Genomic DNA, 25,717 nt, shown 5'->3' on the forward strand with positions numbered 1-25,717 from the left:
AGTGCATCTGTGAAGAAGAGCAGTGTGTCGATTGGGAAATTTGAATATTGTAGCAAATCACTCACTTTTCTCTTTTTGCTATTTCTTGATTATGGTAGAAACATTAGAAAATATTTCTGGTTGTGCAAAAAAAATAATGTAAATGTCAGTGATACATTAAAATGCATTAAAGTAAGTCACATTAAAAGAAGTTATGCTTGTAGAAACTGAAAGTTAATACAAAATTGCTTGAGGTTTTACCATTTAATAATACGAATACCACATGAATAATTAACTTCAAGCCTCACTTGGTGTTTTCATATGCTTAACTTGGACTTTTTCCTCTGGTTCAGGAAAATGGAAGAACTTGGAAAAAGACTGCTTGGTCTTGACTCTTAAGACTGTGTAATTGGATTCTGAATTTGGCCCCAGAACAGCACGTAAATAATTGCTAGTCTGGGAAAAGTGACTGTATGCACTCAAGTAAAGGCTCCATAGATTCAAACTGTATTAATTTTTTTAAATGTGTGTTAGGACCTGCATTTCCAGTTTTTATAAAATTCTATTTTAGTTAAAATGTCATTTTTCTCTTCTTTAGGAAGTTTGCAGATCAGGTATAAACTAGACAGACACCGAGAACCTGATGTTTTTAACTTTGGTTTTAAAAATTTGGCTGATGGGCAGCTTCACCATGTGAGGATTAACAGAGAAGCAGCAGTGATGTTTGTAGAGGTAAGGTCGTAAATTCAACAACAGCAACAGTAATCAAAATCATGATGCTCAGAACGTATAACTTAAAGCCAAAATTCGATAAATCCTAATAAAAGAAATACACATTCGGCACTGTCCTTCCATAAGTCTAGGATAGGAAATGTAGTCAAGGTGTTTTATTTCATTTAGCAATGTTAGTTTATCAAGAGACTGTCAAAAGGTTTTATTAATATTTGACCTTTTAAAACACCACACTTTCCTCACTGGTTTCACTTCATTTGATTGGGAAATATTGCCTAGTTTTTCATAGGGACTACTGGAGATATTCCAATGGGAACCTATTCCCACTGGATTACAAAAGAACAAATGCTACTGAAATTTAAACACACAATAAAAAGCAAGATATTGCTTAAAGTGGAACTACATTTTGAAAAACAGTGGAGTCTTTAAATTATGCATTGTCGCTGGGTTTTGAAGAGTAATCTTTTATATTGAATCTGTATGAATAATACATTTTTTTCTGCTCATGTTATAAATTTCCTCTAAATAAGTAAAAACTTTGAGGTTCAAAGTAGCTCTTGCATCTCTTTTGAGCACTGTACCAATTATGATACTTAAATCATGAAGACAAATGTAAGGGAAAAGGATGGAGTGGAGTGGAATTTGAGGTGCTATAGAAGTTGTTTATAAAATACTTTTCTCTTTTAACCTTTATGATAGCTTGAACATATGGATTATTTTTATCATTTTTCTTGGTTTTCCTTTGATTCCCATCCTTTTATCAAAATTGCTTGCCATTTTGATGTTTACATCTTGTGGAACATTTAATAGGTTAACCAGAATGCAAGGAGACAAGTCATCCTGTCTTCAGGGACAGAATTCAATGCTGTCAAGTCCCTTATGTTGGGGACAGTTTTAGGTAAGTGGAAGAAAGAGGGCCCCTCTCCCCCTACCACCCTATGATTGAGATCAGAAGTGTTAAGTTGCAAATGTGGGAAGCATTCATCATGCTGAAAGAAGCTCCTTGACATATTCATGATTTCCCAGTGAGTGACAATCAAGGTAGAAGCTTGCACTCTTGTCTGAGTGCACATATAATCACGACTAAGTGCTGCTTGTGAGTTAAACAGGAGCGTTCCTTGAAAACTGCCTCCACACTTACCCTCTCACTTAGCAATCAAGCATAATGAAACTTTGCATTTTTCTAACAATTCAGGAAAGACAAAATCAAAGCAGACAGCAAGTTCACAAACTCTTTAGTAATCAGGGGTCAAATGCAGAAATCATTTTAATGATAAATCTAGACTTAGCCTTAAGAAAAAGCTACTCTTAGCAAACAAATAAGATTAGAGCTGTGGCCTGGGCCCTGCCTTGCCTGTGGGCTGAGGTGAAATGTTTTCATTACTCTCAGCTCCTCTTGGAAAATCACACCCTAAATATCCCACAGACGTCTTGTCCTTTATGGCTGCTAGTTATTCTCCATAAAACTGCCAAAGTAAAAGCATACTTTACTATTTAAATGTCAAAACCCTGATGCCTTTTTTCCCCCTTTTCACTGAGAATTACATTGAAATAAAAACAAATATTGAAAGGTATTTCTTTTCTTTTTGATTATTTATAAACTATATTATTTATTGATATTTAAATGTTATCTAGGGGAAATTCTCCATGGCACATTTATTATTCCTTCTCTAGTACTTGTTATTCATATAATTTTGTTTTGTCCTAAATAATCGATGGAAACTTACTAGGTGTTCAGTCATTTATGCATTGATTCTTTTGGTCATTTCTTCTACGCTACATGTATATATAGTACATCACAAACTTGAGAATGTTAGAGAAGGCACATGAATGGATGTTCCAAATATGTTGAGAAGCATAGTAACTTTTAAAACTATCACATCTTTCAAACAGATGGACAATAAAACGATGACTTCTAATTTTTCAGACAGAGGAAATGTTATGAATCCTAGTGCTTTCCAAGGGTGCTCTTGTAAATGGTAATAACAAAAGTGTAAGTTTTAGATACTACAGCCTAACTGTTAAAAAGCCCAGCTGTTAAAATGGCTGATTAAGCCAATGAAGAAGGGTAAGAATATAGTTTTAGCTTGGTATGGTGAATAACAACTTTATGCTGAAGTGGTGATGGTCCTGCACTGTAGTCATCCCTTAAAGGTGGCTATAGAATCTGTCTGGCCTTGATAATGTATTTGATAGACAGGCAGCTTGTGCTGGATATCTTTTCCTGTGGTTCATTGTTCTTCACACTCCCCACATGTGGGATAGTGGTGCTGTAATTAACACAGAAATAAAAATGAAAATATTTGTTTTCCATTGAATGCTGGGAGATGTTTATACCTATCATAGCCTATTGTAGAGGTGAGTATTCCACTCTCTAATGTGTCATTTGGATGTTTACCAGGCACTTCTGACATCTTTGTTTTCATGATATTAGTAGATTTTTTATTCTGTTTAAATAGTGACATAATTTTAAAAGAATGGGAAAGCAAACAAAAACAACCCCCCCCAAAAAAAAGAATTGGAAAAACAATTCAAAAGAATAACTGCTCTCTCAACTTTCGCCCATGAGAATGATAATATATGTTTAAATAGAGATTATGAAATTCCTAAAAGCTCAAAGACCACCTTGAGTTTCAGAGAACAGAGAGATAAAACCCTCTCTTTGGTTGTCAGCCTAACATAATTATTTTTAATATTCAAATGGAGAACAATTTGCTCCCTTTTTATCTGATTTTGAGCTCTACTCTCTGGCCCTATTGATCCTTGGTTTGAGAAAAGTAAGTAATCGATCACCTAAAATGTTTGCAAGGTGCTTCACTGGCAGCTCAGCTGGTAAAGACTCTGCCTGCATCTTGGGAAACCTCGGTTGGATCCCTGGGTCGGGAAAATCCCCTGCAGAAAGGAATGCCTACCCACTCCAGTATTCTTGCTTGGAGAATTCCATGGACAGAGGAGCTTGGCTATAGTCTTGGAGTCACAGAGTCAGACACAACTGAGCAACTAACACTTTCACTTTCAAAGGATGTGCAAGCCTCATAGCTGCATTTCTGTCAAGTGGGTACAAGCTGTGGGTGGAATAATTGTCCTGTCTGCACCTAGATCTGATCCCTCCACTGCTGTAGAGAAGTCTGTGTGTACTCTTTTCCCAGCCCAAAGAACAGATATGGTCAAAACAAACACATCACACACAATTCCATGCCCTCAGTGACTACAGCATCCAACAGGAGAAATGAGGCATGTTCAGAGATGCCCATGTCCCCAAGTAGAAAGTTGCCATCAGTAGGTATGAAATTGACAAAGGAGTATTTTAAAGGCAAATTAAGTTCAAATGTTTGATCTATAAAGAAATAGGCAATAGATTATGGAAATCAACTTAATTACTAAACTGTATTATATGAAAAGGTTCATTTTAATTAAAAAGTAGAACAGGTTTTGTTATATGAATTTTTATTTTCCTGTGATTTAATATATAGAGAACAGTAGCATGGAATTGAAGGTGTTAATGTTTTTATTCAAGGATGATATATTCAAATGCATCTCTCTCAGGCCATAAAAATTAAAGTTGAAACTCAGCAATGACGTTTATAGCCTGAAGCAATTGAATCTAATAAAATTATAAATATTCATTTCATCTGTACCTAGAGGTATGTATCTTGATCAAAGGCTAATAAAACTTTTCATGTTTTGGATAACTTTATCTTCGGATGGCTTCTGTTCTTCTACCACTCTCAAAATCAGTTACTGAGAATAAGACTACAGTTTTGGGTTCGGATTTGGCAAGAAGGTAGAACTTCACTTCGCTAACATAGTAAAATAGACCAACAGATTGGTTAATAAGGAACTATTAATTTCTCCGGAAAGTTGTCCCACACTATGATGAGATATCTAGTACTTATTTTTTTTTGTGGAGGTATTTTTACAATCTTGTAGAGGAGAAAGTCATTCCAAACATGTTTTAAAAAATCAGGAATTATTAAATTAAAAAGTTTAAAATTACAGCATGAGATTTAATAACATCTATAAAGAAAAATATAAATAAGGTTAAGGGACCAAAAACAATAAAGTGGTCAAAATTTTGTAATACAAAATAATAATTAAAATTCTGTAACACAAGATAATAAAATGTCTTTAACATACATAATTCTCAAAATCATTAAGATTCTGTTTAACGTAAAAGTATATAGCTATTAAAGACAATAGAAAACTATATGTATTTCCATGTACAACATTGACATTAAGTAAAAGAAGCAACATAGAAAGCCCTACATAGAGTGTGACCTCAGTATTTCTTGTTAGCTATTTTGGCTCGTGGATTTATCCATTCTGAAATGTTTGGTGGTTCCTAGTATGTGCTTGTATTTCACTGGACATTTTGAATGCCTCATAGCAAAACACATACTGTACCTGCCCTCAAAGCACTTGTGATATAATACAAAATATAAACAATAAGATAGTGTTTAATGATTAACTAATCTAGTTAGTTATTATTATTGTTTTCCCTAGTGAGTTTTGAAAAATGCTTTGAAAGTGACTTCTGATTAACAGCCCCTACATTCTTTCCATTCTTCAATGATTGTATTAGTAATGACCAATCAGGTTAAGTTTTCCCAGTTACTATAAAATAATTTCAGTATAATCCTACTTTAAGTGTAAATCTTTGAATTTCTAGTGTTTTGTGTAGTTTTGACACTGATAGGACTTATAATCCCAAAGTATGAGAACTTTAAAATACCAAGTAAGGTACCCTAGCATTTTTGCTACTTTTTATTTCTCTAAAGATTTTGTATAATTAATATTCTATTCATTTTGGGTTGTGAGCATTAAAAAAAAAAAAAAAAACAGCCAAAATAGCAAACCTCAAATATCAAAACAAAACAAACTAAAGATATATCTTCCTGTCTTTTCCTAGGGGAGAATACAGTTCAAATCAATATAGTCATGTGAATAAACTTTAGTAGGCCAATTATCTGAGTGGGAAAAGAAATCCACTGAAGGACTGTATGTGGAAATGGAACTCCATATATGATAATTGGGTAATAAATAATTCATGGAAATTACCTACTGAGATCTGCATGGAGAAACTAGAGTTTAGATATTAAAATTCCCTTGACTTATGTGACATGTATTAGTCTTTCCTATACTCTCCCTAAGAATTTATCTCATTTAGAAGAAATTTATGTAGAAAGACACAAAGAGTTTATAAAATTTCAGGAATATGAATGTAAATGCAAAAATGCTCAGCAAAGTATTAGCAAATCTAATGTAATAATATATAAAAATTATTATATGCCATGACCAAGTAAGATTTCTTCCAAGAATTTAAGGTTGGCACAACAGATAAAAATCAATGTAATTCACTATATTAATAGAGCTAAGGACAAAAAACACATGATCACCTCAGTAGACACAGAAAAAGCATTTGAAAAAAATCCAGTATGCTTTCATAGTAAAAACACTGAACAAACTAGGAATGAAAGGAACTTCCTCATGTGTAAAAAAGGCATCTGCAAACCCACACAGCTATGGTGAAATAATGGAAGTCTTTCCCTAAGATCAGTAATGAGACAAGGATGTCCACTCTTAGAATTTTTGTTCAAAACTGTAGTGCAGATTTGAATGAGGGCTACTAGGCAAGGAAAAGAGCAAAAAATATCCAGATAAAAAAGGAAGTAAAATTATCTGTATTTGTAAAGGACATGATCTCCATGGAAAAAGCTATTAGAACTAATAAATAGTTTTGGCAAAGATACAAGATCAACACACAAGAATTTATTGTATTTCTCTATAGTAGCAATGACTAATACAAGGATAAAATGAATGAAATATAAATTCGATTTACAATAGCATTAAAAAGAAGCAAATACTTTGAAGTAACTTTAACAAAAGAAGTACAAGACATGTACAATGAAACCCATAAAATATTGTTGGAAGGAATTATGCAAGAGTTACATAAATAGAAATATATCTGCATTCACGCATTAAAAGATTCCGTGTTGCTAAGATGGCAGTCATGAACAAAGATAGACCTGCCTCTTGAGAAACCTATATGCAGGTCAGGAAGCAACAGTTAGAACTGGACATGGAACAACAGACTGGTTCCAAATAGGGAAAGGAGTACATCAAGGCTGTATATTGTCACCCTGCTTATTTAACTTATATGCAGAGTACATCATGAGAAATGCTGGGCTGGAAGAAGCACAAGGTGGAATCAAGATTGCCAGGAGAAATATCAATAACCTCAGATATGCAGATGACACCACCCTTATGGCAGAGAGTGAAGAGGAACTAAAGCCTCATAATGAAAGTGAAAGAGGAGAGTGAAAAAGTTGGCTTAAAGCTCAACATTGAGAAAACGAAGATCATGGCATCTGGTCCCATCACTTCATGGCAAATAGATGGGGAAACAGTGGAAACAGTGGCAGACTTTATTTTTGGAGGCTCCAAAATCACTGTAGATGATGATTGCAGCCATGAAATTAAAAGACGCTTACTCCTTGGAAGGAAAGTTATGACCAACCTAGATAGCATATTCAAAAGCAGAGACATTACTTTGCCAACAAAGGTCCATCTAGTCAGGGCTATGGTTTTTCCAGTGGTCATGTATGGATGCGAAAGTTGGACTGTGAAGAAAGCTGAGTATTGAAGAATTGATGCTTTTGAACTGTGGTATTGGAGAAGACTCTTGAGAGTCCTTTGGACTGCAGGGAGATCCAACCAGTCTGTCCTAAAGGAGATCAGTCTTGGGTGGGTGTTCATTGGAAGGACTGATGATAAAGCTGAAACTCCAATACTTTGGCCACCTGATGCGAAGAGTTGACTCATTGGAAAAGACCCTGATGCTGGGAGGGATTGGGGACAGGAGGAGAAGGGGATGACAGAGGATGAGATGGCTGGATGGCATCACCGACTCGATGGACATGAGTTTGGGTGAACTCCAGGAGTTGGTGATGGACAGGGAGGCCTGGTGTGCCGCAATTCATGGGGTCGCAAAGAGTCAGACACAACTGAGCGACTGAACTGAACTGAACTGAAGACGGCAGTGCTCCCCAAGTCTACCTACAGACTCCTATCCAAATCCAAATGGCCTTTTCTACAGAAATTGAAAAGTTGATTCCAGAATTCACATAGAAATGAGAGGGTTCCAAGTAGCCAAAACAATCTTGAGAGGAAGGATGAAGATGGAGGTCTCATCCTTCATGACTTCAAAACTTAGTACAAGGCCACAGTAATCAAAACTATGTGGTATTGGCTTCAGTGAAAGTGAAAGTCACTCAATCGTGTCCGACTCTTTGCGACCACATAGACTATACAGCCCATGGAATTCTCCAGGCCAGAATATTGGAGTGGGTAGCCTTTCCCTTCTCCAGGGGATCTTCCCAACCCAGGGATCGAATCCAGGTCTCCCGCATTGCAGGCGGATTCTTTACCAGCTGAGCTAAGAGATACATAATGATTAGTGGACTAGATCAACAGTCAAGAAGTAAAGCTATGTATTTATGGTCCACTGACTTTTAACATTGGTGCCAAGGCCATTCAGTAGAGGGAAAAAAAAAAAATAGTCTCTTCGACAAATGGTGCTGGCCCAGCTGGATATCCCCAAGTTTAAAAAGTGAGGTAGGACCCGTACCTAACACCATACACAAAAATTAACTCAAAATGGATGATAGACCTAACTTTGTAGCTAAAATTATAAAATTCTTAGAGCGAAACATAACTGTAAGTCTTTGTAACCTTGGATTAGGCAATGATTTCTTAGAGAAGGTTTTTCAAAAGCCTTGGGTTAGATCAAAGTTTCTCAAAAGCATAAGCAGCAAAGAAAAATATATAAATTGGACCTCATTAAAATTAAAACTTCTGTAATTCAAAGGACACTATCAAGAAAGTAAAAAGACAACCCACAAAATGAGGAAAAATATTTGCCAATCATGTATCTGATAAGAGACTTTTATAGAGAATATATAAAGAACTATAACTAAACAATAAAAAAATAGGTAAACTAGTTTAAAAATGACCAAAGGTTCTGGGTAGACAGTTTTTAAAAGAAGACACACAAATGATGAGCAAAAAATGTTTAGAATAACTAGTCATCAACTAAATGCAAGTCAAAACCACAAGATATCATTTCACGACCTTCCCTGGTGGCTCAGCAGTGAAGAATCCACCTGCAATGCAGGAGACACGGGTTCTGTCCCTTGGTTGGGAAGATCCCCTGGAGGAGGGCTGGTAACCCACTCCAATATTCTTGCATGGAGAATCCCGGGGACAGAGGAGCCTGGTGGGCTACAGTCCATAGGGTCACAAAGACACAGACACAACTGAACCGACTAAGCACGCACACACTGTTTCACACCTAATAAGATGGCTATGATCATAAAGACAGACAGTAACAAGTCTCATAGAGGATATGGAGAAATTGGAACTCTTGTGCATTGCTCATGAGAATGTAAAAGTGTGCAGCTGCTGGGGAAAAACAGTCTGGCAGTTTCCTAAAACTTTAAACACAGTTACCAAGTGACCCAGAAATCCCACTCACAGGTAAATACCCAAAGAAATTGAAAAAATATATATCCACATACAAAAAGTGTACATGAGTCTTCAGAGAAGTGTTATTCATAAGAATTAAAAATTGGAAACAACTCCAGTGTCTATCAACTGAGGAACAAACAAAAGTTGTGTACAATGGAATGCTAGCCCATGAAAAGTAACGAAGTACTCATACATGGGACCATATGGATGAACCTTGAAAACATTACCTAAATGAAAGAAGATAAACACAAAAGATTACATATTGTATGACTTCTTCGATATGAAATGTTCAGAATAGTTAAATCCATAGAAACAGAAAGCAGTTTAGATTTACCAGGGACTGGGGGCAGGTAGGAGTTAGGAGTGACCACTAATATGTACAGGATTTCTTTGGGGGTTATAGATTCTGCAGTTACATACTGGGAATAGTTTTATAACTGTAAAAAACCCACTGAACTGTACACTTTAAAAGGGTGAAATTTATGAGATGTGAATTATATCTGAATAATAAAAAATTCATTAGAGATTTATTTCTTTTGCTAATAATGCATTTTCTGCACATGTCCCTGGAGAGTTGGAAACACTGAGTTATAACTGGACATTTCTTCTGTTGTATGAATGAGTTTATTCAAGAATAGGATTTTATGGAAAACAGAGAGGGAAGAACTTGGACCTCTGAATTGGAGTAAGGGTATATCAAGGAGAGGCTACATGAACCTACTCACAATTTAGAGAAGGACTGATGAGCTGAAAGCAGCAAACATGTAGAATGCTGACAATGTTTCTTTGTTATGTGAAAGACTACTCAAATGTTATTACAGGAAGAGTCTTTTTCATTTACTAAAGACTATTCTTCCAATTGGGCTTCCCAGGGAGGCTCAGTGCTAAAGAATCCACCTGCCAAACAGGAGATGAGGGTTCTATCCTTGCGCTGGGAAGATCCCCTGGAGCAGGAAATGACAACCCACTCCAGTTTTCTTGCTAGGAAAATCCATGGACAAAGGAGCCTGGTGGGCTGTAGTCCATGGTGTCGCAAAGAGTCAGACACGAGTCAGTGACTAAACAACAATTATTCCAGGAAATACCTTCTGGGAGTGCTTGTTAAAGTGCTCGGAGTTTCAAATCACCCCTGATTTCTTCCCGGGTATTGGCTGCAAGTGCCAGCGATAGTTTGGTGTGGTGGAAGTGGGGTGCAGGGAAGGGAGAATAAGTCACTTGTTGCTGACTCTGAAAATCAGGTCCCTCCAATGATGAATTGTTCAAAAGACAGACTGAAAATTCTACTTAGCATCATTTTCTAATCATGTCATTTATTTAGAATAAAGTATGTTCACTTTTGTTTCATCAAGTCCAAAATAAATAGCAGCTTGATATTTATATTCAGTTTAGCCAATTCCATTTGCCAAAATGTTTTTTTAACATTTGTTGCATGTAGTCATGGTTCACTAGCTTTTTTGCTTGATAGTCTTTTGTTGCATGAATATACCAGTTTATTTATTCTCATATTAATGTGAAGCTGAATTACTTCCAGTTTGGGCCTGTTAATCTTCGGTATCAGCTTCATAATTTAGCAGTTACTCCAAAGATTACTCATACTTGATTTATTACATTCTACTTTGAATGTACACTTCCCAAACTACATAAAAACCTTATTTTTATTCCCATTTTACTTCCTCTTCCACCCTTTTTGCCATTGTTGTCATGTACTTCACTTATGGATATTATTTTTTACTTAAGATATTATTACTGCTGTTGTTTCAACAGTCAGTATTCACTTAACTATGTATTTACACTTTCTGATGCTCTTCATTGCTTCCTGCAATTCTATGGACAACTCATTTTTCCTGATACTTGCTTGCAGATGAGAGCCTTAGGGAATCTTGGAAATACTGTTTTTGCTATTCCACTGTTTACTACCAGTGCCTTTCAGAAGCACTGCTCATTGTGGGTAGCAGAAAGCTCTTCACACACACCTCAGTTCTTTGCTCCTTCCCTTCCTTGTGGACCTTTCATCAACATGCTTGTTCCTCACAAAACCAGAAATCATCTCTTGTGTTAGAATGCATGGCCTTGGCAATATATTTTAAAGGCAACACTAGCAACACCTGAGACAGTTGAGAATGTTTATGTCCTGAATTGTTGGAAATCTGATACTGCCCTCAAGATTTTGTACCATAGACATTTTTTAAGAGAAAAAATAGATTAAATCTGTTTTCATTCAAAGTGATTTAAGGGGGTTTACTCAAAATTACAGTGGAAATGAACTTTATTCTCAGCCCTTATCACACTCTTTCCTAAACTTTTCTTGGCTTCATATTCACACTCAAACCACTTTCCTGTCCCCTCCTTACCCTACCTTGAAGGTGCACCTGTTTTGCCCTTACTTCTTGTTGATGCCTGTGTTCTCAAGCTAAGGGTTGATCAAACATTTTCATCCTAATATGTAAATTTTTAATATGCATTAAGTTTTGCCTAAGGTTTCCTCCACTTTTTTTTTCTTTGCACTTTAAAGGGAAGATTTTTGAGCCAAAAGGAAGGATCCTTAAGGATGGGATTTCAGGAGTCAGCTAATAGGGAACACAGATTCACACTGTGTTTCTAAGCACAGTTCTGTTAATTTGAATGCTGACTTTGTGTAGACATAGGACTGTAAGACTTGTTTCTACTCTCAATTCAACATACTTGTACCCCTAAACCCAGGATCTGTAGGGCCAGCCCAGCAGGCAGAAGAGGGCAGGCAAGTGTGAATAAGAGAGCAGAGGTGAGGATTTGCCCCCTGGACTGGAGGAGGACATTGGAGAAGGAAATGGCAACCCACTCCAGTACTCTTGCCTAGAGAATTCCATGGACAGAGGAGCCTGGTGGGCTGCTGTCCATGGGGTCGCACAGAGTCAGACATGACTGAAGTGACGTAGCAGCAGCAGCAGCTGGAGGAGGACATAGCAGAGTCTTGGGTGGTGTGTGAAGCCTGTGGATCCTGGGGAAAGCTTGCCTTTCAGAGAACTCAAGACTTCCATAGGGAAGGTCAAAATTGCTCCACATGATGATCCCCATTCTCTCTGCTCCTTCTGAAGCTGATAAAGGGCTGGATCATTGGGTCATATCCTTCTTACCATGGTGAAGGCAAGGGTGAGAGACCTTTTCCTATGCTTCGTAAGAAGTCAGACAGTCTGCCTGCAGGTCTGCTGCTGACTACAGGGGCAGAGAAGTGGCCCTGTCCAGAGTGTCAGGACTTGTATATCGTATAACATCTCCAGCCATGGAGTTCCAACAAGCCATCCCAATAAATATATAAGTAAATGATGATGCCACCAGTAAGAGAATCTAAAAGTAAGAGTGGGGATGGGGCAAAAAGAAAAAACAACAAATAAAATTTCCACATCAATTTAGAGCTATTGAAGAAGACAGAAAACTAGGATAAAACTGGGCACTCAAGGATATTTTAATACAATCACACATACAGATACAAACATAAACTCTGGGAGTTAATATGACTTTTCAAAATGTCACTGGATGATCTAAAGAAGAGAATCATCACTGATTTTCCTTAAAAGTGACATGGAGTATCATGCCATAAGCAAAAAGATTAAGAAGCAGAAATTAGGAGGGAAAATAAAAGGGACTTGGAAGTTAGATCTAAAACACTTAGTATGAATAATTGGAGATCCAAAAAGAGAATTAAAAGCAAAGACAAAGATTATGTATTAAAAAATTTCTCTTAACCAAAGGAAAAGCTGAGTTGCATATTGAAAGGACTTATTCATCCTAATGAGAATAGACACACGTTTGCAGAAGTTCTGGGAAAAGCCCTGAATTACAAAACCATAGAGAAAAGTCTTCCAAACGTTTCAGGCAGAAGTTGCTGCAATAAAAATAATAGTATTGGTATCAGCATCCAATTTTTCATTTGCAACAACAGAATAAAAATGATATAATGATATAGCTATACTGCTAAGAAGAATGATTGAAGCTCAAGCATCTACTATATAATTTATCTGACAAGGTTATAAAAGGTATTTTGGATAACAAGGAAAGATTGAGATTAAATATTAATCAAGCATCCCATCTGAAGAATATACTAGAGAATTACTCCAATCAAAAAAAAAAAAAAAGAATCAAAACCATGACACATAATTAAAGCTACATGATTAATGATAGGCTTTTCAGATACATACAAATCCCCCATACATATTCACATTCTCAAATCCACACACACACATATGTATATATAAATAAAGTATCTTGAAATATGGGAAAATATAAAGCAATATAATATACTACTGATGTTTCTTTCTTTAGTAATAACACTATTTATAGATATGAACGGAGAAGGCAATGGCACCCCACTCCAGTACTCTTGCCTGGAAAATCCCATGGATGGAGGAGCTTGGTGGGCTGCAGTCCATGGGGTCGCTAAGAGTCGGACAGGACTGAGCGACTTCACTTTCACTTTTCACTTTCATGCATTGGAGAAGGAAAGGGCAACCCACTCCAGTGTTCTTGCCTGGAGAATCCCAGGGACGGGGGAGCCTGGTGGGTTGCTGTCTATGGGGTCGCACAGAGTCGGACACGACTGAAGTGACTTAGTAGTAGTAGTATAGATATGAAGCCAGGTTATCTTTAAAAAAATAAATTCCACAAAATTGATCTAACTCATTATGATATATGTCTGTCCTGGGTTCCTTCTGTTATCCTTGCCTGGTAGAGCTCAGGTCAAAACTTTGACCAGAAAAGCTAGTAATGTCTAGTTGCTCTTTTTGTCCAACAGCTAAAGCTTTTATTTTACCTGTAATTTTTTTCCAGTATTTTAACCTTGCAAAAGTCCTGGGTTACACAAGCAAAGGTGTCTTCCTTTAAGAAACAGATACTGTCTGAATGCAAAATTTAAAAAATAAAGTCATCTTTCAAGTACTGTTTTAATTGATAATCCTTTAGTGGGGTTGTTTCAAGCTCATTTTACTTCAGTGTACTTAGGAATCTACCTAAAATTCCACATGCATAAAGCTATTTGATATTTCACATAATCAAGTTGGCCAATATAGCTATGTGTGTCAGAGAGATGTTTATGATGATTCAGTTCAGTTCAGTCACTCAGTCGTGTCCGACTCTTTGCGACCCCATGAACCGCAGCACGCCAGGCCTCCCTGTCCATCACCAACTCCCGGAGTTCACTCAGACTCATGTCCATCGAGTCAGTGATGCCATCTAACAATGCAAATGCATGCCCCTTGAGTTTAGGTCTTTTTAGAGGTCTTTTCCATAGCAAACATTATTTTTGCAACTTTAAACTCATAAACAAAATTGTGTAAGCCCAAATAGTTCCCAGTGAGTTTGCTGAAAATCTCAAAGTTAGACCATTTTTCTTGAAGGTACAGCTCTTTGTCAAGCCAGGAGAAATAAAGATACAAAATTTATCTCATTATGAAATGAAGTTTAATAGGAGAAAAAGTAACAACCTGTAATAAGATTCAAGAAATCCACCCCATGAGTTTGTAGGGGAGACAATGCTTGACCTCTTTTCTCTTAAGATCTATGACTGGGCCTGAGAATTATATTTACTTAAGATATATTAACAGGAGAAAAACATAAAGATTTGTAAATGTACATGTGGCCCCCATAGGAAACTGAAGACCCAAAAAGCAGGTAGGCCCAAGTATTTATATACTAATTTGAACAAAGAGTGGTGATTGTGAAAAAGTAAGTAAAATGCATGAGTAGAGTGAAGGAAGGTATTGTTTTAACAATCTGTTAACAACGTTTGTAGGTACAGATTTCTCTGGGCTGGATTGCTTATCTCTGGTCATAAGAATGCATTTTCCTTCCTGGTACAGAGAGGGCAGCTTTTCCATGGGAATTTTATCTGCTGCTTTCAAGAAGAAAAATGGACATCAGTGTCCTTCTACCTGCTGTTTTCAAGTAAATAACCCTTATGCCAAAGTGGCATATTTGGGAGTGGCATATTTTTTCACCCTTCAAAAGAAGCTTCAGAGTATGTTGGTTACCTTTAATGACAATAAGGACGTGTTTAGTTACCATGACATTTGGTAAAACTCAGTGGCATAAGACGTCAGCCAACTATGGGCATGCATCCTCAGCTGAAGTCAGTGCAAGTCATCTTTTATCACAAGCTGCTGGTGGTGGTGTTGTTCAGTTGCTCAGTTGTGTCTGATTCTTTGTGACCCTGTGGACTGCAGCACACCAGGATTCTCTGTCCTTCACCATCTCCTGGAGTTTGCTCAAACTCAGGTCCGTTGAGTCAGTGATGCCATCCAACCATCTCATCCTCTGTTATCCCCTTCTTCTACCTTCGGTCTTTCCCAGAATCACAAGGAGGGACCTCTGAATTTCTCAGACCATACCTTGAGAGGGCCACATTTAAAAAATTTCAACAGCCAGACTGTCCACAGAAGGGTGGTAATAGGACTAAATTTATTCTTTGATTATAAAGTATATATTGCATATGTCCTATGTAACAGACACTAAGCTAAGTGCAGGGGAAGACAAGAATAAAACACACTGTCCACCAGGAGCTTCCACATGTTGCATGAGAGAGATGGATGAGCTAAGGACAGTGACCTTCTGTAACTGATGCACCAGATAAAGCTAGCTGACAAAGCTTGCTGGCAGCGAGGTTATATTCCTGGCTTCAGAATTCAAATGCTCCTATTCAAAAGTTCTCTCCAACTGCTTACTAGTGGTATAGCATGAAGCAAGTCATTAAATCCTGCTCTAAATGCTCACTTTATTTTTATGATAACAACAGCCCTTTATTTTTCAGTGTCTAGCATGTATGTACTGGATGATATGTGTCCCATAAAGGCTATTTATTATTATTTATATTCATCAGGAAATAGAGATAAAAGAGCAGTGCTCCTCAAAAACTCAAACTCAACAGAAATAAAGGTTGTCCTCTTGAGAGTTTATCTAAAACATCATGATAGATTAGATCAGTGCTCAGATCCTCAGGGTGAACTTAAAGGCTGATTATTATGCCAGCCCCCTGGAGGAGGGCACGACAACCACTCCAGTATTCTTGCCTGGAAAATCCCATGGACAGAGGAGCCTAGTGAGCTACAGTCCATGGGGTCACAAAGAGTAGGACCTTTGTCACAAAGAGTAAGACCTAAGTCATGACTGAAGTGACTTAGCATGCATGCATTATGCCAGCTAAAAAGCTTAGAGAATATATACACATAATCTATGGCAGGTACATGCATTCATTAAAGAAGAAAGAATAATATAATGATCCCACTTACTTGTCCCTTAGTTCAGTTCAGTTCAGTCACTCAGTCGTGTCCAATTCTTTGCACCCCATGAATCGCAGCATGCCAGGCCTCCCTGTCCATCACCAACTCCCGGAGTCCACCAAAACTCATGTCCATTGAGTTGGTGATGCCATCCAGCCATCTCATCCTCTGTTGTCCCCTTCTCCTTCTGCCCCCAATCCCTCCCACCATCAGGGTCTTTTCCAATGAGTCAATTCTTCGCATCAGGTGGCCAAAGTATTGGAGTTTCAGCCTCAGCATCAGTCCTTTCAATGAACACCCAGGACTGGTCTCCTTTAGGATGGACTGGTTGGATCTCCTTGCAGTCCAAGGGACTCACAAGAGTCTTCTCCAGCACCACAGTTCAAAAGCATCAATTCTTCGGTGCTCAGCTTTCTTTACAGTCCAACTCTCACATCCATACATGACCACTGGAAAAACCATAGCCTTGACTAGACGGACCTCTGTTGGCAAAGAAATGTCTCTGCTTTTGAATATGCTATCTAGGTTGGTCATAACTTTCCTTCCAAGGAGTAAGCGTCTTTTAATTTCATGGCTGCAGTCACCACCTGCAGTGATTTTGGAGCCCAGAAACATAAAGTCTGACATCGTTTCCACTGTTTCCCCATCTATTTCCCATGAAGTGATGGGACCAGATTCTATGATCTTCGTTTTCTGAATGTTGAGCCTTAAGCCAACTTTTCACTCTCCTCTTTCACTTTCATCAAGAGGCTTTTTAGTTCCTCTTCACTTTCTGCCATAAGGGTGGTATCATCTGCATATCTGAGGTTATTGGTATTTCTCCTGGCAATCTTGATTCCAGCTTGTGCTTTTTCCAGCCCAGCATTTCTGATGATGCACTCTGCATATAAGTTAAATAAGCAGGGTGACAATATACAGCCTTGACATACTTCTTTTCCTATTTGGAACCAGTGTTAATTTAACTTCAAATAGGAATAAAAGTACTCAGGGTGGTTTGAGCATTAAGAAATAACCTCTATAAATCACTTAACACAATGTCCAGACTATGGGAGTCATTTGGTAAATTCTTGGTAACTGATTGTTTGAAAAAGAAGGGACTCTGAACCTTTCTATACATGATGAAGCAGGAAGGAGTTTGACAGCAGATGCCAAAGTTGCCTCATACTGACGTGGTTTCCTCTGTGGGTGACGCAAACTCTTCCTTCCCTGATTGACACATTTAAACTTGAAGTCTACAACTAAGGGGCCTTGGGTCAGACTTCGTGCCCACTGAGCGAGTGCACTGCGGGATGCAGGCATCACTGAAACGAAGGTATTGATGCTCTGCTCTCCTATGTCAATCGCGGCTCTTCTTTAGGTCATAATAACCAACCTCTGTCAGTTTGGGGTGAGAACGGGGATCAGGATGGGGTTGGTGAGGGCAAGCCTTTATTTATAGAGTAGGGACAGAGATCACCCTTGTGAAGAGGGGAAAAGAAAGTGGGGTGTGGAGTTCCCAGGACAGCAGTTGTGGGTAAGGAGATGCCCTCATTGTGAGCCTCAGAACAGTCAGCAAGACTAAAATATTAATTAGGAGGTAACTTCAGAAGGAGTTCCCAGAACTCTGCTGCTGCTGCTGCTAAGTCGCTTCAGTCGTGTCCGACTCTGTGCGACCCCATAGACAGCAGCCCACCAGGCTCCCCCATCCCTGGGATTCTCCAGGCAAGAACACTGGAGTGGGTTGCCATTTCCTTCTCCAGTGCATGAAAGTGAAAAGTGAAAGTGAAGTCGCTCAGTCGTGTCCCACTCTTAGCGACCCCATGGACTGCAGCCCACCAGGCTCCTCCGTCCATGGGATTTTCCAGGCAAGAGTACTGGAGTGGGCTTCCATTCCCAGAACTCTGCCGTCCCCCAACTCATGAGATCTAGGTCACTAACCATCTAGAATACTGGTCACAAATCCCGTTCAAAATATTTTGAAAACTGCATTGGTGGAGGAGGATTTCATTAGCCCGTTAACAGTGACTGCATCCAAGGAAGCTTTAATTTTTTCCCACAGGGAGTGAACAACCAACCGCAGGGCATCAACCAAGGCCTCTCTGCCACGGGCTGTGGATCTTTTTCTAAGGAAGAAAGGAGGAAGGGCTTGGTGGGAGGCTCAGTTCATCACTGCTGCGCAGAGGCGGGCTGGTCTGGCGTCCCCGCCAGCCATGAGTCCTAACGGTGTGTCCTGCTTCTTTGTCCGCAGAGCCCCTCGGCGCGGACCCGGACACGCTGCGGGCCGGCGCGCGCGGCTTCACGGGCTGCCTTTCTGCGGTACGCTTCGGGCCTGCAGTCCCTCTGAAGGCGGCGCTGCGCTCTGGCGGCCATTCTCAGGTCACCGTCCGGGGACACGTGGCCACCGCGTCCCGCTGCGCGGATGGGGCGAGGCCCGGAGCCCCAGCGCGGGAGGCGACCCGCCCTCTCGCAGGCGGTGCAGGTGTGTGGCTCGCTCCCTCCGGTCTTCCACTCCATCTCCATCCCCGTACAACTGCACTCGTTTCACATGCCAGCAAGATTATGCTCAGAATCTCCATGCCAGAGGTTTCCCAAAGTCCTCAATTCATTTTCTCACTACTCTGGTCTTTCCATTCTTGGTTCTTCGTTTCAAATTCGTTTCTGTCACTGAATTATCTGCTCCTCTTTCAAATGTGTGTGGATTTCTCAAAACTCCTCCTTTCCACTCTCTGTCATTCTCCCTTTTTCTACTGTAGGTCGTTCTGGACCAACGGATGAGGGACGGCCCTTAGTTAATGCGGACAGAAGTGACTCCGCGGTCATCGGAGGTAATGGGGCCGCAAATGACCTCTTCCTTGGTTCTGCTGTCACTGTTAGCAAAGTCCAAAAATATCTGAGAATCCGTAATGACCGTGAGGTCAATGGCAGACCACGTACATTTGCTAATGTTCTTGATGTAACTGTACCGAACTCAGCTCCTTTGAAAAAGCTTTGTAGAAGGAACTGATGGCTCCTCTTTTTTAAAGGATGGTTGCCCAATCTATAATAATAAGAGGTTTTTCACTTGAAAATAGTCATTAGTTTCTCTCAGAATGTATGCATATTTAAGACACATTTACTTTTACTTCTTTGATTTAAAATAGCCAGAGGTCAGCCCCTTAGCCCAGAACACTTAAAAATAAGATTAAAAATAAAACATAAAGCAACATTGACATATATACACTAGCTGTGTGTAAAACAGCTAGTGGAAGGCTGCCGATTCACCTTGTTGTATAATAGAAACTAACACAACATTGCAAAACAATTCTCTAAATTTAAAAAGAAAATAAATTTTATTTAAAATAAAAAATGCAACATTTATTGGGAGAAGCACCTAGATTATACAAATTGTCATTTACCTGAACGTAAAGATGTAAAACTGTATCTAGCATCAAGCTTATCTTTGGGCAGAGAGATGGGTAGCTATCTAGATAGATAGATAGATATAGATATCCATTAAATAAATCATTCATATATATATATATATAGATATATATATGAAGAAGTAAAAGTAATTGCATTTTAAATATCTTCTGTTATATCCCCTGAAACAAAACTTATCCAGGTAGGACTCAAAAATTAATATTCAATTCTCCCTCCTTATCATTCAAAGAACATTTTAATTTGTTTAATTAGATTATGGAAATGTAGGTCAGTTGCAAACTCTGCTTGGTGAGTAGAAGTAAACTACTCTTCATTCTTTGCTACCTCAAAGTGAGGTAATTACTCCTAGAGCTGGGTGATTGGACTGGGTTAGGCCAGCTATATACCTGCTCAGATTGGATCTGCCTGCATTTATTAAGATACCAGGTTTCTCCAGACAACTAGTGAAATATTCAGACATTTTAAAGTGCTGATCAAATCTATATAAGAATGTCATTATTTCCATTTCTGTATCAATTACTTTTATTTTTGTAATGAGTGAGGAATATGACCTCCATCTTGTAACTCCAAAAACAAATAAAAACTATAAATATTATTTATAATGCATATCCAAAAGGAATAACTTTCTTGTTAAAATTTAAATTAAGTCTTAATCCTAAATCATTCTGATTTATTATTAATGAGAAAACTTCACTATAATGTCAAAGTTAAGTGAAAATAAATCAACTTAAATGTGATTAATATTTACAAAGTAGGAACCAAAGTTCAAAATTTTGCAGATTATAATAGTTGGTGCCCTTTTATTAAAGAGAACAAAGATAAACGTAAAATTGATGATAGAACAAAGATGTGGTCCTTAGAGTTTTATTGCCTGCGTGTGTGTGTGTGCTCAGTCGTTCAGTCATGTCTGACTTGTTGGGACCCCATGAACTGTAGCTGGCCAGGCTCTTCTGTCCATGGGATTTCCCTGGCAAGAATACTGGAGTGGGTTGCCATTCTCAGGAATTGAATCCATGTCTCCTGTGTCTCCAGCATTGGCAGGCAGATTCTTTACCTCTGAACAGAGTTGTATTGCTTTTGCTAAACATCATTGGCAAGATGTACAAAGTAAATTACTCTAGTGTCACTCCCCTGAGAAATCCTTTTTGGCTCCTGATACATGGGAGCCAAGCACAGAAGGTCTTAGGGACAGAAGGGTTCAGTTTACTGGACCCTATAATGTACTTGAAACCTGCCTTCCATCTGTATGGCAGCTGGTGGCTGTGCAGTTTGTCAGTTACTGAGTACCTAGACCTCCAGTGTATTGTTCCTGAAAGAACTATCAGACTTTTAAAAAATTGTTCATAGACTTCACCTCTGTGTGAAATATTTGATCTGTTTAAAGGATTATCCCAATGGGTGAATTTCTTCATATTCTGCATTTTGCATTTTTATTTTCTCCCCTGTAAACAAAGGAAGCACTAGGAAAGGAGTATTAACCTAATCAACATTTAAACCTGGTAAACCAGAGATCACAGAGGATTTCTTGCCAAGCGATCTATGCTGTGGATGGGCAGATGGATGGATAGAGAAAGATACATACGTGTAGATAGAGACACAGACACAGGCATGAACACTTGTCAAAAACACATTTACACTGGAGTTGCTGATAGGAAGGTTATGGAAGCCATCAGATGCATTCTTCAAATTATCTCAATCTCTTCAGATAGAGGGTGGAGATGGAAGTTATTCTAGGATCCCACCAAACCCCACAAAACAAAAACAAGGTAGAGTTAGAGGTGATCAATCAAACAAAAAATCCTGGATGTATAGGTGGGTCAGTGTAATGGTGACAATCATCGTATAATCAAGTGGTTTGATCACTGTTACTGAGTCAGTGGTCCCTGACACTAAAATTGGACATGATATAGCTCTTAAAACAAATCTCTATGACTAAACATAAAAAGAATTAAAGTAACTCTGTTATTGGTTCTCACATGAGATGGAAAATATATTGAAAGCAATGAATATTCTACTTATGAATAAATATTTAAGAATATTCATAGAGTAATAAATATGCTACCTCTTCTCAGCTAAGGAGTCTGAGTTCCTGATAGCATGTGCTCAGGAATCTTTGTGACCAATTGCACCCAACCAAGCTTCAAGTTTGTTGGGCTCCATCACACTTGCTTAAGTCTGTCCTAGAGTATAATAAAGAAACTTCATTTTGCAATACAAATTTTGATTTACATAGCTAAACACTAACATGTATTTGCTTACATTTATTAATTGGAAATACTAATTAATGGCTGTGCCAATCATCTTAAAACTATATTGACTAGTGAATGTTCCTTTTTGCCTGTTTCAGAATGGATTGGATATTTATTCTTCACTAATGTGGTATAACTTGACTTAACATCCCTATGGCTTAGCTTGATGGTGCATTAAAATAATCCATGAAACTTTCGAAATAATACTAATACCCCAGCCTCCCACCCAAAATTCTGTTATCGTCTACTACGTAGCCAAGGTTGAGAACCACTGGCAAAGTTAATGTCTTCAATACTTAAAACATTTCCAACATGAGAAATGTTTTACTTTCCATATAACTGAATGTTATTAATATTTCTACAGATTTTTATAATATAGTATATTAGTTATCAATTGCTGCATGACAAATCACCTATTTAGCAACTTAACACAACCCATGTGTATTATTCCTCAGTTTATATGGGTCAGGAGTTTGGACACATTTCAACTAGGTCCTCTGCTTAGGGTCTCACAATCCTGAAATGAATGTGTGTCATTTGGGATCTTGGGCTGGGGTCACATTTGAAGTTTCCACTGGGGATGGAGCCTTTTTCACTTGCATAGATTGTTGGCTGCGTTCAGTGTCTTGCAGCTGTAGCGCTGAGAGCTTCTGAATTTTCACTGGTTCATAGACAAGAGTTCCTTGTCATGTGGTGGTTTCCCAGCATGGCTCTTGCCACCTCATAAGCAGCAGGACGAAGGAGACTCCAACAGTACAGGTGCTACAGTCTTACGTAACGTAATCATGGAATCATGCACAAATAATCAGGTACAGACCGTCAACTTTGTCATATTGTATTGGTTAGAAGCAAGTCACAAGGGGATCACACAAGAGTGTAGACCCCCAGAGGCAACAATCACTTAAGACTCTTTTGGTCTCATAGACATAGATGAAATATACAGCACATTATTATAGTTCAACTGTATATCAGCATAACCGTTTAATCAATTTTTCATTAAAACACATAGAAATTTGGCCACTTGATGCAAAAAGCTGACTCATTGGAAGAGACTCTGATGCTAGGAAAGATTGAGGTGAAAAGAAAAATGCGGCAGCAGAGGATGAGACTGTTAGATAGCATCATCAACTCAATGGACATAAATTTGAGCTCCCTGGTGACTCAGATGGTAAAGAAGCTGCCTGCAATGCAGGAGACCTGGGTTAGATCCCTGTGTTGGGAAGATCCCCTGGAGGAGGGTATGGCAACCCACTCCAGTATTCTTGCCTGGAGAATCTCCATGAACAGAGGAGCCTGGCAGGCTATACAGTCCATGGGGTCTCAAAGAGTCGGACACAACTGGGTAACTAAGCATACTAGGAGATAGATAAGCCCACTAGAAGGATAGAGGAACCTGGCACACTGCAGTCCATGCTCTCACAAAGAGTCGGTCACAACTTAGCAATTGCAAAACAACAACAACAAAGCATTTAATCACTCTGTAATAGGGCTACACAGTCTATACCTTTTAAAAATAAAAACCTGCTTACTCAGTTAGCCATGCAGGCATGACCTAAGAGGCCTATGGTGTTTCTGCACTTTAGTGTGAAGGCATTAACTGGAATCCAATCAGATATGTCTTTGGAATTAAGGCATAAAATCTCTGTGTCTGAAGTTTGCATGGATTTAGAAGTAAACTTAATGTTATAATATTACTTGGTTTCAAATTTTCTGATGATAAATGGTGCTAGGGTAGATTCTAGTTAAGCTGACATTTACGGTTTATAATCTGACTTTGTATTTTCCCTTCTCTCTAGGTGTGATAGCGGTTGTGATATTTATTTTGCTCTGCATCACTGCCATTGCTATACGCATTTATCAGCAGAGATGGCTATACCAAAAAAATGAAACAAATATTCCAAAAACTGGAGACAATGCTGAAACTGCTCTGAAAAGTGAGATCAACATGCAATGTACAGTCAATGAAAGCCAGAAAGAGTATTTCTTCTGATCTGCTATTGTGATTTACTGATTACTAAGATGATGTGACTTTCTTGCTAAGCCAGGGGCTCCCAGTGGATGAAACCCACCTGTTGTCCTTCTGGGACAGGCAATGGCGGTCCAATGCCATCAGCTTGCTCACAAACAGTCCCTGGAGGCTCTGCTCAGTGCTCCTTCCTGATCCATTTGTGTAACAGTGACTTTGGTGTGCTCGTTAATCACTGATTGGCAGTTTCTGACTGTTCTGACTTGATCTTCTAAAAGGCAAATGTATTTTACATAATTACATTGGGTTTTAAGTGAGAAGAAGGATTCAAGCTGTGGCCATACTCTTTTAAAAATACAACATGGAAGTTTACCAACATTGGACTCTAATGTTTTGTGTTACATGGAAACCTACAGTAAGCTTCCTTTATCAATCACTTGCTGACATTTTTAAACCAGGAAGTGCTTCTCAGATGGCCTTCAGCTGCATTTCCATATTCCTGTGAACCAGAGCCCATTGGCCAAACACCTGAGAAAACATTTTTTGGCTGATTGTTTTTCCTTTTGTGTCTTTTAAATCAATTTTGATATATTTTAACAATGAAATGAGTGTTGAATATCAGCTATGAAATTCTACTATTAAGTTCAGATGTGAAACAGAGAATTCATGGGTAGAAAAATGTGTAAAGGATTTTAATCTGTGATAATTTGCTTATTTTCTTTGTGATTTGTCATTATATTCTTTGTAAATTGTAATAAGGATCACCTAGTAATCTCACAGAAATGTTTATTTTCTAACTAAATTTGTGCCCATGTATAAATTCCATATTTAACACTGGAAATGTATCCATCCACATCTGAATGAAATATAATCCTAATTTTGTTTTCTTTATGTATGTGATGGTTAGGTCACTTTTCTTTGCAGTTCTGTGATTTTTTTTTTTTTTCTGGAGGTTATAACAACTCTTTGCTTTTCCTGTGACTATGTGTTCATTTATTAGGGAATAAGTCACATTTTAAACTAAATCTCTCCATTTCCCTTTCTAAATTTTGAGCTTATCTAGGCAAAACATTCCTTGAGTTACCTTCTAACCTACCTACTATTTGGAATATTAGTGGAAGAATGCTTATGCTAAGGGAAAATGCAAGCTATACGATCTGAACTAACTCTGTCATTTCAGGAAAAATTCTAGGATCTTGAGATCTATTTCCAATAGAGCACCCCAAATAGGCTAGTTCATTTTAAGTAGGGCATATTTGAACATTAGGAGAGCAAAAAATCATATTAATTATGAGAATTTATCCAGTAACTACTTTTGTGGCAGTGGTCATTAGATACTCACATGACGTCACTGTTTGTATTGAAAAGCCAGTTATAATAAAAATGCACTGCCCTCTCCATATCCCACCTGCCATGTGCCTGCTAGGTACTAACTTTGACCACAAAAAGATCACTTGGAATTAGATGCATTTTGCCTTGCTATTACCTTTTGTGTGTATACCTACTTTTCTGTGTTCTTTTTAATGAATGGGAAAAGATATCCTCTATATTGTTTTTTCTCAAACATTTTTTCTTATATTGTCTTATATTAATTTTCTATAAGGTATAAAAAGCTACCA

The 25,717-nt window shown here is 38.3% G+C and overlaps 1 protein-coding gene across 3 annotated transcripts in view; it reads left to right on the forward strand.

The window, feature by feature from the left end:
- Positions 1–24,989, forward strand: part of LOC133252845 (contactin-associated protein-like 3) — a 236,558-nt gene extending 211,569 nt beyond the window's left edge. The window contains exons 20-24 of one of the 3 annotated variants that reach the window (XM_061425821.1): positions 578–711; positions 1,522–1,609; positions 18,712–18,942; positions 19,217–19,288; positions 23,929–24,989. In XM_061425821.1, the coding sequence (XP_061281805.1) occupies positions 578–711; positions 1,522–1,609; positions 18,712–18,942; positions 19,217–19,288; positions 23,929–24,122 (719 nt within the window). In that variant the 3' untranslated portion in view covers positions 24,123–24,989. Of the gene's footprint in view, positions 1–577; positions 712–1,521; positions 1,610–18,711; positions 18,943–19,216; positions 19,289–23,928 lie in introns of those variants that run through there. The other 2 variants (XM_061425822.1, XM_061425823.1) reach the window with 2 other exon arrangements.
- Positions 24,990–25,717: the final 728 nt, after the last annotated feature.

This window comes from Bos javanicus, chromosome 8 (assembly GCF_032452875.1).
Source record: "Bos javanicus breed banteng chromosome 8, ARS-OSU_banteng_1.0, whole genome shotgun sequence".
Classification (NCBI taxonomy): Eukaryota; Metazoa; Chordata; class Mammalia; order Artiodactyla; family Bovidae; genus Bos; species Bos javanicus.